The sequence below is a fragment of the Xenopus laevis genome, chromosome 7S, assembly GCF_017654675.1.
Source record: "Xenopus laevis strain J_2021 chromosome 7S, Xenopus_laevis_v10.1, whole genome shotgun sequence".
NCBI classification, from domain to species: Eukaryota; Metazoa; Chordata; class Amphibia; order Anura; family Pipidae; genus Xenopus; species Xenopus laevis.
This window is the reverse complement of record NC_054384.1, coordinates 70,125,501-70,142,949: the sequence shown is the minus strand read 5'-3', so window position 1 is coordinate 70,142,949 and position 17,449 is coordinate 70,125,501. Positions and strand designations below refer to the sequence as shown.

General features: G+C 39.1%; 1 protein-coding gene across 17 annotated transcripts in view; it reads right to left on the bottom strand.

Annotated features, from left to right (window-relative positions):
- Positions 1-17,449, bottom strand: part of phldb1.S (pleckstrin homology-like domain, family B, member 1 S homeolog) — an 89,616-nt gene that overhangs the window by 49,762 nt on the left and 22,405 nt on the right. For 13 of the 17 annotated variants that reach the window (XM_018241989.2, XM_018241985.2, XM_018241980.2 and 10 more), the window contains exon 4: positions 16,730-16,900. In XM_018241989.2, the coding sequence (XP_018097478.1) occupies positions 16,730-16,900 (171 nt within the window). Of the gene's footprint in view, positions 1-580; positions 1,070-16,729; positions 16,901-17,449 lie in introns of those variants that run through there. The other 4 variants (XM_018241992.2, XM_018241991.2, XM_018241993.2 and 1 more) reach the window with 3 other exon arrangements.

The following is a 17,449-nucleotide window of genomic DNA, read 5'->3' as shown; positions in this document are numbered from 1 at the left end:
TATGTTAATAGCTGCACATTTCAACCTTGACATTGATATTTACTTCTGGGGCATTCTGTCTCTATCTGTCCATAATCATCCTTACAGAAATCACATATAACCAACAAACTGCAAAGCTGTAACATTCTGTTAGTTAGAGTACAGGGAAAGCAAAAGTTATTATGGGTACTTGCCTTTGAGATATTTTTAACTCTGGCCCGGAGGCCAGAATGCTATTTTGACATTTCATTAGTGGGTGTACTGCAAAAAGCACATGTATAATATGCATGTGTGCTGTATTTTTACACTCCAAGCGATTACTGGATGGCAGCTTCTGCTGAGTAAAATCACACAATGCTGAGGGGTTACATCAATACAATATAGGATGAAAACCTTGAATAGAATGTTACCGGCACAAAAATAAATTATTATTTTCTTTTGTTTTCCCTCTCTCTGGAAAATGTGGCAGCTGAGCTGTTCCAGTCTTATTTTTGCCCAAATATATCCACCTCCAAGTGCCAGTGTATCGGGAGCTGTATATGCGCCATTCTGTTATCCAGCTTATGGCATATGTGTGCGAAGTGTGTATAGACCAACTGACCAGGTACTGTGCCTTACCAACTTTCTTCTTAACGAGCTGCTTCAACGTCCTTCACACACTGTAGGTAAAATTCTGCTTCCTCTAAGTTTACCAGTTGTGCTGTGTGCATCTGTTCTTCAGTGTATATTCCAATTTCAGTCTTAAGAGTTAATCATGCTTGTCTTAATAAGGGCTCTGTTAATGTGGTCATCAGCATCTATTCTGGTATACGTACATGTACATCTCAGATGGTGTATATATATCCTTGCTTGTATGTGTGCCGGCTCCTGTCCTCCTCTCAACTCTGGGCTGGTTCAGGAATTAGGATGCCAGTTCAATGCTGGAGGTGAATGAAGGGGGAGAGCTGGCCCTGTGCCTGCTTGCCTGGCAAACTCTCCTTTCGTTTAAGGGTGGATATCCTGTGCCAGGTCAAATGGTCTCTATCTCTTTCTTTCTGTCTTCCCTCCCTTCTCTCCCTGCCCTCCCTTTCCAACTCTCTCCCCTCCCTTTCTCTCACTCCTTCCTCTCTTTCCCTGTGTCTCTTCCAGCAGCTGGCTACCATTCAGGGGGATGGGACGTTCTCCTAGCCGGCTGCAGTCACAGCCAATCACACACATTCTTGCTTTCCACCCCTGGAAAAGTCATGCAAGGGAGGGAGAATATGCCGCCAACCCCCCCCCCCCCCCACACACACACACACACACACACACACACACAAATCAGGCTGCTTCTGTGGGACTGTAATATCCTATGAAACCCTCTTATTGTGAACAACCTAGTGACTGCCTTTGTGTGTTACAATTTTCTTTCTTTATTCTGATTTCATGTGTCATTATTTCCACTGCACTTTGGCAAGTTATTTTCCCTTTCCTTTTGATTGTTTGTTTATTTTACCCTGCCTGTTTTTCATTGTGTTTTCCTTTGTTTCCGGTTTCATTTTACACCTATCCTGAGTTGGCGATTTATTCCTTTAAATAAAGGCACTTATAAAATGTATTTCAAGACTGTACTGAAATCTATACAACCCTTATAAGGAATTCTTAAAGTGTCCATATTTAGAGGCAGGATCTGGGCACCCAGCTGCTCCCTCCTTCCCTCTCACAATGTCAGTGCACCTACACATATGTCCAACCTATTGTTCATTACTCCCTTAGGGGTCCCCTCTGAAAACAACTTCTCTGTCACTCTATTGTGTTACTATGTTTACCTTGCTCTCCTCCACCCACCTCCACTCTTTTCCATTTGTTTACCTGTCTCTCATTGTAAACATACAGGAAAGGCAGGGAAAGGTTATAGTAATCAAAGACTAATTAAGCAATAAGATACATGTGGCTCTTTAGTTGTGGTTGGACTACAACTCCCAGTATTCCCAGAGGGACAGTGGTTTTCACCATTTTACATGGTGTTTAAAATGTTTCACTGTAAAAATAGAAAGAGATTTTTATAGACATTGAAAGGGTCCTCTTCAATATAAAGTACAGAAATAACATGGGAATTCTCTGCATATCTCTGTGACTTCTTCTTTATGTATTACAGTTACTGTATTTTCCCAATGTGGTTAATTATTTAAGTAAGTTTACATATTAAAGCAGAGCTATATAAAGTTTTATACACATACAAACAGAGAAGTTTGTTAAAGACCCTAATATTTATTAATGATAATGATATTAATCTCACAATATTTTCAAACAGAAGCTAAACGGTTTTAGGGGAGCTTAATTTCCCCACACAGAGGTCAACTTCTATATATAAGTTAATATTTCTGAGCTCTTCCATGAAAAGCCATCTATTTGTAGCAACCCAACACATAACATTCACCCCCCCCCCGCCACCAAAAGGGAATTTGGTGGGTTTCTTTTCTCAATAATACCTCTCCAGCCTATCCCTGCTTAAAACACCTCCATCTCTGGTGTGGAACAGTGAAGGCTATGAATTGAAATGTTCTTAATGCTAGCCTAGAGAATGCCTTTCTTTCCTTGGTAAATAAAAACCCAAAAGACAAATTCTTATTATACAATTTTCTCTCACGCTTTCTCATTTCAAGAATATCTCTTGCACTGTACCACTGAGTTGTTACGTAGTGATAAGTTACCCTTTATTAATCCACCTCAGTCCTGTTTAATACATCCATAAGCTTTTCTGAATAATTCTACATTATTATTTAGCCTTTAATCTATTGTATCTTTCTCCACATTTCTTCTCTTCATTCATCCATAAGCTTTCTGAATAATTCTACATTATTCTATATTATTATTTAGCCTTTAATCTATTGTATCTTTCTCCACATTTCTTCTCTTCATTCATTCCACTCTCTTGTACTATCCTGTCTTTCTCCCAGTTTCCCTCTGGTAATTATAGCTTTGCTAAGTGATGGTTATACATAGTAACATGAAATCCAGAATATTTCAAATGCATTTTTCTTGTTCGCATAGCCCGGCAACCATATCCCTCTGTGCACTGAGCACCACAAGTCCAAGTGCCATAAAAATACTTTAGCAACTGGACGCCATAGCTACAGGTAATACCCCCAAAAAGCAAGTCTTCATCCCATAGCTGATTCACAAATACAAGTGCAATGTGCTAAAATGGATGCAAATCAACATTGTTTTACATATAAGGCAGTGTTTCCCCATGATTCCAGCATCATTACAGAAATTCGACCAACATTACAGAAATTCGACCAACAATGTGCACATGCAGGTTTTTCTTATTCATTTGTTGCAAATGTGTAACTTCTGCCAAAAGGGATCAGTAGGTATAAGCCATCAGTTGTGTGTGCAGGTGCAATAACATTAAAGGAACTCCAGAACAACTACCATCTCAACGTATAAAGTTTTTTACGTTTAATTAAACACTTTTGCACTTAAAGATTCTTTTAAAGGGGTTGTTCACCTTAAAATTAACTTTTACTACGAGGTAGAGAGTGATATTTTGAGACAATTTGCAATTGGTCTTCATTTTGTATTATTTGTTGTTTTTGAGTTATTTAGCTTTTTATTCAGCAGCTCTCCAGTTTGCAATTTCAGCAATCTGGTTGCTAGGGTCCAAATTACCTTAGCAACAACATATGTGTTTGAATAAGAGATTGGAATATAAATAGGAGAGGGTCTGAATAGAAAGATAAATAATGAAAAGTAACAATAACACTATTTTCTTTTTAGCTGCCAGGGTCAGTGACCCCCATTTGAAAGCTGGAAAGCATGAGAAAATGAATGCAGATAATTTAAATACTATACAAAATAAAAAATCAAGACCAATTTAAAAGTTGCTAAGAATTGGCCATTCTATAACAATGTTAACTTAAAGGTAAACCACCCCTTTAAGATGGCACAGTAACAAAAGTGGAACAACAGATGCTAAATTAAAGCTAATAGCTAAATCAAATGTTTGTCAGCACTGATTCATCTGCGCCATTTCTTGGTATAATCCTGTATGATAGGCTTTTGAATTAATTTGGCTTGCTCACTTGGCATCACTTACCAGAACTTGATGTGGTTTGTATTTTAGTTGCTAATCATATTTCTGCAAAGGTATAAAGAAGAACTAAATCACACTCAGCCCTTGCATCAGCCTTTAAAAAAGTAACACCTAAAATAACACAAAACACTGACAACATCAAAAAACTAAAAGTGTTCATCTGAAGGCAAAAGTAAGAAGGAAATGGCTGAGCCCACTTTATGCTCTGCAAGTGCATTTGTATTTAGTGCAGGTTCTGTCGCAGGAATTTAAATTTTATCTAACTGAGCCTTCAGCTGCCTCCAACTCACCTACCATTTAAGATTTCTCTAAGTGGGACAGCCTTACAGTTTGGGAACCTCTGCATTAGAAACAACAGCAACTTTTGCTATGATTGCTTGTTTATTTCCAGGCCTGGACTGGCCATCTGGCCGCTCGGGGAAATTCCCGGTGGGCTAGTCAATTTAGGGTTAAGTGGGAAGGAGAAGTAAAGAAGCCAAATGGGAGTCGAAGCCAAGAGGGAGCTAAAGTCGAATGGGAACCAAAGCCGAGTGAGAGCAAACGCCGAGTGAGAGCAAACACCAAATGGGAGCAAAAGCCGAATTGGGAGCAAAAGCCGAATGGGAACCAAAGTGAACGGGGGCCACAGCCGAATGGGAACCAAAGGCGAATGGGAATCAAAGCCGAATGTGGCCAAAGCTGAATGGGAGCCAAAGTCAAAATGGAGCCAAAGGCGAATGGGAGCCAAAGCCGAATGGAGGCCAAAAGCGAATGGAACCAGAGCTGAATGGGAACAAAAGCCAAATGGGAACCAATGCAGAATGAGGCCAAAGCCAAAAGGGAGCCAAGGGTTAAGTGGGCAAAGTAAAGAAGCCAAATGGAAGTCAAAGCCAAGTGGGAGCCGAAGCCGAATGGGGGCCAAAGCCAAAAGGGAGCTAAAGTCAAATGGGAACCAAAGCCGAATGGGAACCAAAGCCAAGTGAGAGCAAACACCAAATGGGAGCCAAAGCTGAATGGGAACCAAAGCTGAATGGGAACCAAAGCTGAATGGGAACCAAAGCTGAATTGGAACCAAAGCTGAATGGGGGCCAGAGCCGAATGGGAATCAAAGCCGAATGGGAATCAAAGTCAAAATGGAGTCAAAGGCGAATGGGAGCCAACGCCGAATGGAGGCCAAAAGCGAATGGAACCAAAGCCGAATGGGAACAAAAGCGAAATGGGAACCAAAGCCGAATGAGGCCAAATCCAAAAGGGAGCCACGGGTTAATTGGGCGAAGTAAAGAAGCCAAATGGGAGTCAAAGCCAAGTGAAAGCCAAAGCCGAATGGGGGCCAAAGCCAAAAGGGAGCTAAAGTCAAATGGGAACCAAAGCCGAATGGGAACCAAAGCTGAATGGGAACCAAAGCGAATGGGAGCCACAGCCGAATGGGAACCAAAGCCGAATGGAAATCAAAGCCGAATGTGGACAAAGCTGAATGGGAGCCAAAGTCAAAAGGGAGCCAAAGCCGAATGGAACCAAAGCCAAATGGGAACCAAAGCCGAATGAGGCCAAAGCCAAAAGGGAGCCAAAGCCGAATGGGGGCCAAAGAGAGCCAAAGCCGAATGGAAACCAAAGCTGAATGGGAACCAAAGCCGAATGGGAGCTGAAGCAGCCGAAAAGAGCTAAAGCCTCGGAGGAGAAAGAAGAATCTGCTGTCACCTTTAAGGAAGAAGACCACCTGCCAAATTTTAAAAGTAAGTTTCCACTGAACAGCAAACATCTTCTTTTTTTTAAAAAAATCCTTGCCACAGTGTTGTTTTTAACTTTTATAGGGGGAAAGCCCCAACACTATTCTTTTTTATATTTTAATGGAGGACTCTGGCCACCAATGTTTGTTTTTTTTATCTTTGGGGGGGGGGGAGGCCACCAATGCTTCTGGTTTCAACTTAAGGACTTTGGGCACCAATGTTTGTTTTAACTTGGGGGGGGGGGCTGGCCACCAATTTTTCCTTTTACTGTATGTGGGACCTTGACTTAATTGAGGGGGCCCTGACTACCAATTTTTTCTTTACCAATAAGCTGATGTTGCTTCCAATAAGGATTAATTAGGACCAAGTACAGGGTACTGTTTTATTATTACAGAGAAAAAGGAAATACTTTTTTAAAATTTGTATTATTTGATTATAATAGTCTATGGGAGACGGCCTTTCCATAATTCAGAACTTTTTGAATGATGGGTTTTCAGAGAACAGATCCCATACCTGTATGTGGACTGCTTTTATTTTTTTCCCAGGACTGCTTTTTACTCCCAGTCCGACCCTGCTTACTTCTTGATTAGTGTGGGAATATTAATACATACTGGTTTCTTCTAATATTTCTCAATTTAATGTTTTATGCAAAAAGGATAAAATCCCATATATTGTAATATAACATTTTAAATCAATAGCCTTATTCAGTGGGTGAGAGCAAACATAGTGACATATTCTAGAGTAGTTACTGTCTGATTTCATATCATGTGTTCTTCATAGAAAAAGCTACTCATATTTTCTGATCCTATCTTTCTTACCATACGGATCTCATATGAATGGAGAATAGCAACTCATTCTGCACATGCATATTCAAACAAAACTTTCCATTCACATCTGGTACTCTCCATATTTTTTTCTTCTTTTAAACAGGCAATTTTTCACCCTCAAACAAGCAACTTTTAAAATGACCCTTCAAAGCAGATTTTCCTTTCAAACGTGGCCAACTCAAGTCACTCATGTTAATATGGATTCAAACACCCAGTCTGTGACCCTCCAGCTGTTCTTGATTTCCACCAACCCCCAACAGCTAACGTATATCAGTTTATGCTAAGAGCTGTAGTTGCATTATACATCATAATACATTCTCTAGATTATAGCACATTCTTTAGCAGAGGCCAATATAAATATAATACAGGTATGGGATGGCCATCTCCCATTTACAGTACTTAATTTTAATCAAATAATTACATTTTTTAAATATAAGTTCCTTTCTATCTGTAATAATAAAACAGTACCTTGTACTTGGTCCCAACTAATACATAATTAATCCTTATTGGAGGCAAAACAATCCTGTTGGCTTTAATTTTCTGGATAAGGGGTTTAACTGGATTTTTTTTTTTTACACACAACCAGGTCTTATGTGCAAAGTTATTTTATGAGTTGGCTCTGTGTGTGTGTGTACCTATCCTCACATTATTTTATAAATTATGGAAAGACCCCTTATCTGGAAAATCCCAGGTCCCGAACATTCTGGAAAACAGGTCCCATACCTGTAGTATGTAGCGTGAAAAGATGAATAAGAATATTATTATTATTATTATTATTGTTAACGTATTTATAGAGCGCCAACACATTTCGCAGCGCTGTAAAGTAAATGTGTTTATACAGCTAAATCACATGAATTACATACGTAGAACATAAGAAGTTACATACATCACAACCAATACAGGCACAAACGGTGAGGAAGGCCCTGTGCAAAAGGGCTTACAATCTAAAGGGAAGGGAATAAGACACAAGGTATGGGAGTGGGCAAGATCAGAATTAAAGGGTAGAGGAAGGAGGTGTGATTGCAGATTTGGACGATGAATGACGGTAAAAGCAACTGATGCGCCATTCCGAAGGCATAGGACATTGCATGTAGGAGATGTATTTGCTGCAAGATGTCCTAAAATGCGTTCCGTAGAAACAGGCTGTCTACAAGTTTGGATATATGGCTCTGAACCATTAGCCTGTATCTGTGCTATAAACCAGTGGTTCTGGATGTATAGTTGCCCAAAGGGACATAAAGGAGTGATTTGCATGTCTCCGCCCATGATGCCTTATGGGAGAATCAAAACTCTTATTTTGGTATCTAGGCAGTGCTGTGTGTATGGCATGAGACAAGTAAATACTTGCATGTAAATTGCTAGTGAAGGGCTTTTTGGCTCCGTTTAGCCCTTCTCACTAGGGATGCACCGAATCCACTATTTTGGATTCGGCCGAACCCCCGAATCCTTCGCGAAAGATTCGGCTGAATACCGAACCAAATTCGACCCTAATTTGCATATGCAAATTAGGTGTGGGAAAGGGAAAAAACATTTATTTCCTTGTTTTGTGACAAAAAGTCACACAATTTCCCTCCACGCCCCTAATTTTCATATGCAAATTAGAATTCGGAAAAGGCCGAATCCTGGGCGAATCCCGAACCGAATCCTGGATTCGGTGCATCCCTACTTCTCACCCTAACCAGGTTCGGTTTCCCATTTCTTACTCTGCAAGTCCTACTCCTCAGAAGCCATATTCCGATATCTTGCACTGATGAGATCTAACAAGATCAAAACAGGCTGTCTGCAAGTTTGAATATATACGAGTGATTTGCATGTCTCCGCCCATGATGCTTTATGGGAGAATCAAAACTCCCACTTATTTTGGTATTAAGGCAGTGCTGGCATGAGACAAGTAAATAATTTCTGATTCTAGACGGTAACGAGAGAAGATTTGAGGAGCAGGTCAGAAGAGGAGCATAGTAAGCAGTTAGGTGAGTATATAGAGATGAGTTCTGAGATGTAGGGAGAGTTATGAAGTGCTTTGAATTTCAGGTCATTAATTTGAATTGTATTCTGAAAGGTAGCAGAATCTAGTGCAGGGATTGGCAGAGTGGCATGGCAGAGGAGGAGCGTTGCGGAGGTGTATAAACCTGGCAGCAGTGTTCATTGAATGAATATGTGTCTCACAAGAATATATACCGAAGGACAAAACATTTACATTTGATACATTGTCAAACCTTTTGTTCCAAACTTGCTATTGATCCTGCTGCATTCTGGGGAGTGGTAATAGAAAGACACCGGGGAACAATCCAGCATGTGGTGAATTTAGCTGTATCTGAATTTTGTCCTACAAATAGAAACAACCCTCTCTCCCTCTGAAAAAAACACTTGTCAAATGTGGGACAAAAATAGGACAAAACATTTCTTACACAGTTATAAAGCAGACACAGGACTGGTTTGGAAAATGCTCTATATTAATTTTTTTATTGAGACTATCAAAAAATTGAAACTTAAAATCCCTAAAATGGTATCTGATAAAGTCACTCACATGTGTACTAGTTACTAGACCAGAAGTGTCAGCTGTATCTCTGTAGAAGTGTAATCAGTCACATTAAAACTGAAATGACCAGGATCTGTAAACAAAATGAGCAGCACCAACAACAGTGTAGGAGTGTTAGTACTGGAAATAATGGCCTAACCATTAAATAAGGTATTTTAGTGAATGGGAACGGAGAAATGGTGTTGTCTAGTATACTGGAAATGGATTGTATTAAGGTATGGACAACAGTCTAAAGAAAATGTAATTAAAGGACAATATACATCCTTTTAAACATTTATTCAATTACTAGGGCTTGTGAACTTGCAAATTTTCCCTATTATTTTAATTTACAAAAATGCCTATTTTTTTATAATAACAAAAGAGTGGAAATTCTGAAACTGAAAAGTGTCACATTTTATTTTCTGCCATGTATGAGCATAATCAAAACAATAATGAGCTAAGTAATTATCTCTACATCTCCATTACTTCTAGGGTGTTGCATCAGGCTGTAAGTTACTGCATGTGCATGCATACAATGAATACCCTGAGGGAACACAATACTTGATGCATAGTGTACTTGGAGTAGGAGGACTGTGTGAAACTTTATATAGCAGACACTCTGGCCCTAGGCTGCTGTTGATATATGCCAGCATCCATCTTCATTCAGATAACAACTAAGTTTGCAGGCTTTAAAGGAATTGTTCAGTGTAAAAATAAAAACTACGTAAATAGATAGGCTGTTCAAAATTAATTTTTTTTCTAATATAGTTAGTTAGGCCAAAATGTAATATATAAGGGCGGGAGTGACTGGGTGTCTAACATAATAGCCAGAACACTACTTCCTGCTTTTCAGCTGTCTTATGGTTTCCACTGACTGGTTACCCTGGTTACAATGCAGTAACCAATCAGAGACAAACTCACAGTTGTGTCCTATGTGGCCCCCCTTCAAGTCACTGACTAGTTCAGAGTTATAAAGCTGAAAAGCAGGAAGTAGTGTTCTGGCTATTATGTTAGAAATCCAGTCACCCCAGCCTTTATACATTACATTTTTGGCTAACTAACTATATTAGAAACATTTTTTATTTTACACAGCCTATCTATTTACACAGTTTCTATTTTCACACTGAACTGTTTCTAGCATGTCAAACTTGAGTCACACAAAGGATAAAAAAAGAGAGAGAAGGCTAAGTATGTGCAACATGTATTATAATGAGTGCCACAAACTAGGGGTATATTTATCAAATAGTGAAGTTAGAGGTCGCCACATTCCGCTATAACGAAATTCCGCCATTCTTCATTCATTTCTATGGCATTTTTAAAGGCATATTTATCAAAGGGCGAACTTTCACTTTTAATCTCTAACTTCACTCTTTGATAAATGCACCCCAAGTTTGGCCATATTCTGTTTTCACAAAGACTCCATGAAGTACCAGCAGTGTTGCACGCGAGTTCTATGTAACATGTATGTTTATTTAACTGAACTTCAGATGTAATTCAAAGATATGCTAAACAGTTTTATGTTCCTGCTGTACAAGCTAAGTACAGCCATGGGGAGACTTGTCTCTCTTAAAACAGACCTGGTTCCTCTGGTTCTGGAAATACCCATAGACACCTTAGCTATTAGATAATTCCCCAACATAAAAATGAAGGTGATCATACACGGGTCAATAAAAGATATTGACTCTGTCCCTCCAAACCAAGTTGACGGATAGCTATTGGGTTAAAAATCTCAACAATCTCTAAGATGAGGACTGTCAGTGAGTTGATGATGTCTCCTCCTGATTGGTCTCCCTGGGCCCACATCGATCTGATCTGAGCTTTGGCCCAGAGGACAAATAACTGGATCATCCCAAATCAGTGCAGTGCATTGCTTGGCAAATCAGGGAAATATCTATTCATATTGTGACCACATCACTATAATTAAGTCAAGAGAATAAGCCACTGATTATTATCTGTGTGTGGATGCTGATGCCCTAACATTCTAAAGCCCTACAAATATTTTTACTAGATACCAGAAATATTTCAGAAGCTCTAGAAGACACCTACTGTGTGTGGGGTGCAACAGAAACCTATGCACATCAATACAGGGTGATATTGAAACGGTAAAATTAGAAGGTCGGATCCATGCTAATCAGTAATATTAAAAACCGGGCTACTATAATCTGCTGAGAGAAATAATTCAAATACATTTTATACAGAATATTACACTGAAAAACACTTTTCTTTCTTTCAGCGTACTAAAATGAGTACATAATGTACTTATTTCCAGTCACAGACTCCAAATTTCACCCCAGGATACAAATTCACAATAGAAAATTTAGGAGGCTTTTATGTTTTATACAGTCACACCTGCCTTGGTCTGCTGGGGGCACAAACACGACAATGCGCACATCTAGGGAGGAGAACACACCATAAAGGATCAGTTTGTATGCACACAACAGTCACCAGGCAAAAACATTTTTGCAACTTTAAAAAAACTCTTTGCTTAAAGGCAGTAACTAGGGGAGAGTACAGCCCAAAAACACGGATGAAGGCACTTTTCACGTGACTGAATTAACAGCATGTTAAGTGTTTTTTATATGTGGCAATTCCATTGGATGCGGGCTGCCAGGTATTTTTGGCACGCCTTATCCTTTCTTTTGCAAATTTTTATTTTATTAACTTGGTGTATTACATATTACCCTTTTTCTGCTGAGAGCAAACCACTAGAGTCTGCATGACAGGTATATGAAAGGTAAAAGGTATTCTCAAAATACAAATAAAGATTCATTACATTAATGAAAACAGAAACTATTAACTTGCCTCGTTCCATGTACGTAGCTCTGCTTTAATACCACAAATGATAGTTTAAGGCAGGCATGTCCAAAGTCCAGCAAGGGGCCAATTACGGTCCGTTTTCAAATTTACACTGGCCCTCAGCCTTCATCATGAAATTAATAATAATGCGGCCCGCCAGCACAGTGCGATCGGGAATCGCGTAGCCGTAGCAATAATATTTTGGCACATTAGTGAAATAATCTGCCACTTGGTCTATACTGTTGCCTGTGTGCTGAAGGTGTTAGCAATAGACACGTACTGGAACGTAGTGACGTGACGCTACTACTATGGCTACACAATTCCTTGTTTAAATGAGTTAAATGATGTAATTGGTTCAAAGAATGTCAGCCCCCACACATTTTCACCTCACCAAATCTGGCCCTCGTTGCAAAAAGTTTGGACACCCCTGGTTTAAGGGCTCCACACCACAGGCGTTTTTTGTTGGATGAGGTCGGAATGACATAACGCAGGAGACAAGATGAAGATAGTTGCAGGCATCTTATAGTGAACGAAAATGGGAGTGAACGAAAAGTTGCAGGTAAAAACTCCATTCCATCCAACACGGCACGACTGTCGGTTGTAAACTCAGAAAGCTGCGTCTTCATCCAGCAGTCTTATTGAGTTTTTACCTGCAACTTCACTTTTTGTTATTTCTTGCATTATGTTGTTCCGACGAAAAACACCCGTGGAGTTGAGCCCTTACTCTCACAGGAGACATTATGGACGGAGACAAGTAAATATCTTCTGTTTTCAGAAGACATTATGTTGCATGTTTTGCATGTGAATGGCTTTTTGGCTCCTTTTAGCCTGTCTCACCCTAACCAGGCTAGATTTTCTGCTTCACTACATTAATGAGAAACACAATTATTCTTTTGCTGAAGTAATGTAGGTCTCATATCACTCAAAGGGTTAAAAATAACTTCCAGCATTGCTGTTGATATACTGTGGTCAGTCTTTCCACATCCTGTTTAGACCCATCCTGGCCCCCCCACCAAGGCTTGTCTGTGACCCATTCCCAACCCCCCAGGAAACTCCCACTCTGTCTACCCTGCAGGCTTTTGAAAATGTTAATGCTTTCCCTTCCAGTAGTAAAAAAAACCTACTGAATACTTGTCAAAATGTAATACAAATGCTTTTGCTTTCATATGCAACCCCTTTAGGGTTCCAGACAAAGAGTCTGTACAATGAACTTCTGTTTAATATTTAAATAACTGAATATGCAAGACAAAGCTCAACATACACCTTGTTAAAAACAACTACAGGTATGGGACCTGTTATCCAGAATGCACTGGATCTTTCTGTAATTTGGATCTTCATTCCTATAAGTCTACTAGAAAATCTAGTAAACATTAAATAAACCCTATAGGCAGGTTTTGCTTCCAATAAGGATTAATTGTATCTTGTTTTGTATCAAGTACAGGGTACTATTTTATTATTACAGAGAAAATTTGGATGTAATGGAGTCTATGGGAGACGGGCATTTTGTAATGCGGAGCTTTCTGGATAACGGGTTTCTGGATAACGGATCCCATACCTTTACTCTTTCTTTCTTGAAATATTGTTACATTTTTGGTTTATTCATGATAGAAAGATCAAACCACAGATAATACACGGGAACTAAGTTTTTGCTCCAATAGAAAATAACACCGCTGCAGTCAACTCTACCACTAGCACTAACAAAGTTAAAGTTGTACTGAAGCAGGCATAGAAAGGAGCATCTCCAGCTGCAACTTAAAGGAACAGTAGAATTAAAAAAATGAAAGTGTTTTAAAGTAATAAAAATATAATGCAGTTTTGCCCAACTATTGTTTATATAAATAAGCTTCTTTAAAAGGGAAAAGGCTTAGGTTACACAGAAGATAGCCAATAAGCTCTGTAGAACATAATGGTATTATCTGTTATCCACTATTTATCCTGTGCCATATAGCCTTTTTTTCAGTTTCCACCATTGCTACATAGTAACTATAGTAGTGTTTCTGAAGCAACCCTACCCGTTTTACCAGTGCAGGGCAAAATTACATGATATTTTCATAACTTTAAAACACTTTAATTTTTTGGTTTTTCTGTTCCTTTAAGTAGCTATTCCTACCAGAAAGTAATGTTAATCAATCCTCTACACTCAACAACAGTTTACTTTCAAAAAGTAGCAAAGGCTTAAATACTGAGGAAAGCAAATTTGTTCCCAGGTAAGTTCTGCCCTTCGTTGAAAAATGCACCAGAACAGTGTACTATTGTATCGCCCTCTTGCTTGTAGTATTTTTTTTTGAGCTGGTTATATGCAAAAAGATGCAAAAAAAAAAAAACATGGCTTTCAGTTTCCAAGTACCAACTATGGTGACATAGATGTTCTTACAATAGTACACTGGTCACCAGATTTTTTCTTCGCATCTTTCCATCTCTAGGGAATACCTGATTTTGGCACTCCCAGTGATAAAGTCTTTCCTTTTTAGACCATGTAAACTATTTCCTACACCAAAATATAAATCAGAACATTTTTTAAGCAGAGTCCATTTTAAGCAAATAATAATATTTGTAAAAATTGTTTCTTCTGTTTCATGTACTAATAAAGCAGTTCCTTGTACATGAATCCATATTTGTGGCAAAACAATCCTATTGGGTTTGTTTATTGTTTAAAACTAATTTTATCAGGTATGGTGATCCAAATTATGAAAAGATCCCTTATCCAAAAAAACCCAGATCCCAAGCATTCCGGATAATAGATCCTGTACCACTACTTTTTTTGTGTACCACATATGGCCTGAAGGTGTCTCTCCTGGCAGTCTTACTCTGGAATAGAGCCATCTCAGTCAAAGGAAAACTATTCCCCCAACCAATGTAGGTCTGTACAAAAAGATATTGCATAAAACAGCTCACACATAAAACCCTGCTTCATGTAAATAGCCCATTTTCATAATAATATACTTTTTTAATAGTATGTGCAATTGGGTATTCCTAAATAGAAAATTGCCATTTTAAGAAAAAAGGGCCACCCCTGGGATCCTATGATTCATGGTGCACACAAACAAACCAAACAAACCCTACATGTTAGGTCACATGAGCATTCTGCTGCCACACTTCCTCCTATCGCAGTTAGAGCTGCATTATTTCTGGTCAGGTGATCTCTGAGGCAGCACAGAGAATATCATAAAATGGTGGCCCAAGGGAAAAATGTAAAAAGGCAATATATGCTTAAATATATACTCCAGTTTGGTAATATTCTTTGCCACTTATTATGATGTAAACTATTCATCACGGGGGTATAGTTTTTCTTTAAAGATCACTCCTTTTGATGAAGGCTTGTAAAAATAGCTTCTTTCTTGGTGATTAAACAGATTAACTATTCAATACAGGTAATGCACAAAGACCATAATCATAAAAAAATACAGGAATTAGCTTGTTTCCTTTTTGCATTTAGGTGCATACCTATTTGTTTCAAATCTATGCAATGTGAATTCCTATTTTCCTATTCAAATTCATGATTTAGGAGCAAATAAGAGCAAGATGGGTTGCTAACTCTGCTTTGTGCATGCTCTCAACATTATACAGCTTACTGGCTGACTGAATGAATTCCAGCAACTAGAATGAATGCAAACATGCAGACACAAACAGGCACTATAACTGCAAGAAATTATGGTGTTTGCCATGCAAAGCAACCAAAACCCAGGGAACCTCCAATTGGACCCACAACCTGGCACTTTGCTCTGAATCATGTAAATAATATTATCATACACATGGAATTGATGCAATCAAAACTGGGGCAGAGGAAAGGAGTTGGAATTTGAGACAAGTAGAGCAAAATGCTCCACCAGCATGACCTGCAGCAGGGGAGTTTCTGGGTCTTGCTACCCTGAGCCAGTCTTTCTGACGCAGCTCCCCCCTCGCACCCGGCACATACCATTTTGAGTACCAGAGCGGGTGTAGGGGGGCAACATCGCAAGTGCAGAGAACGCTCTTTGCACTAGCAGAGCCGAAATTCTGATTTAAAAATCTATTTAGGCTCTTAAAGCAGACCTCACCCAGATATAAAAAGCTGTATAATAAAAGTCCTTTTCAAATTACACATAAAATCCAAATTCTTTTTTTTTTATAAAAAGTATTACAGCTGTCAATCAAATATTGCCTGCCCCTCCTCTATGCCTTAGGCATAGAGGCGGGGCAGGCAATTACTTTCATTTTCATTCAGCACTTACTTGATCTCACTGCACTTCCCACATTCCCCCTCTCTCGCCAATGCATGGTTATGGACATCAGGTCTCCCATTCTTGTACACAAACAAGATTTTGAGATGATGCATGACTTGCCTTAATAAAAGTGGCCACAAAATGGCTCCAGCCTGCTTGCTATAATTATGAATTCCCAGACCAAAGGAAACAAGATTCAAATTATTTATATATTGTAATTGAAGTTTATTTTGCTTGACTAACGTGATAAAATAGGATTTGCAATAATTATTTCCCCTTTAAAGTTAACAGGAAAGGCTTTTTTGCTGCCCCTGGCAACTTGTGGGCTACTGCTGAATGGGGCGAGGTTCTCAACCCGGCTCATGGCAGCAGCACCCCTGACTTGCAGCTACATTTAGCTAACCATCCAGTACTAGCAATTCTATACCCATACGACAACAAAGAATTTAGCACAAACTGCACACATAAGAACCTGAAAAATTAGACTGCTATAATGAGTGAGAAAAGAGTCCAGGACTGCTCCAGTATAGCAGACAGTAAAACAGTGAGAAAGTGGCTATTTTGGCCTTAATATGATTCCTTTCAAAACTTTAAGAAAGCGCTTGCAGATTAAATGTTTTTCCAAGTACTTTGAAGAATCTTACCTTGTGTCAGGCGTGTGGGTTTGGTGATGGGCAGTCCATCAATGGCACAAGGGTTTCCACATGGATACAGAATGAGGTTTCCTCTGATGTTTTCAATGTAGCAATGTTCTGCAGCAATGCCAGGTCCCTGTAGGGTGATGTCCTTAGATGCATGACCCAGGGTTGTCCTCCCTTAGGTAGAAAATGAATGTCATACTAAACAAAATAGGTGCAACTTATGGAAGCATAAATATATAGTCTCAGTGCAGGTATATGTGATATTTAAAGACAAGGCAATGGCAGGGTTGTTCGAACATGGAGGGGGTGTCATTTAAAGCACAGCAGTGTTTTTTTTCCACCAATATTATATATTGATATATTTAATAGAAAGTAGAATAAATAATGTTTCTGGTGGTAATTAAAAATATGGAGGTATACTAAGTTCATTATGAATTCAGAGATCCTATTGCTGAAGCCATATATAGATGGATGGAATGCAGAATAGAATGTTAACTAGCTTAATAGAAGGAGCAATCACTTGATGGTGCTATGTACAATCTCAGAAAGTAGATATTCATCACGCTGTGCTTCTTAGGGTAGTTGCACACGGGAAGCTTTGTTGCCCGTGATTTTTTTGACGCGGCTGCGGGCAACAAATCTCTCGGAAATGCCTCTTCATAGCTGCTAACTGAAATCACTGGCAGTATGTCCAACGTTTTGGTAAATCACCTGTTTCCTCCG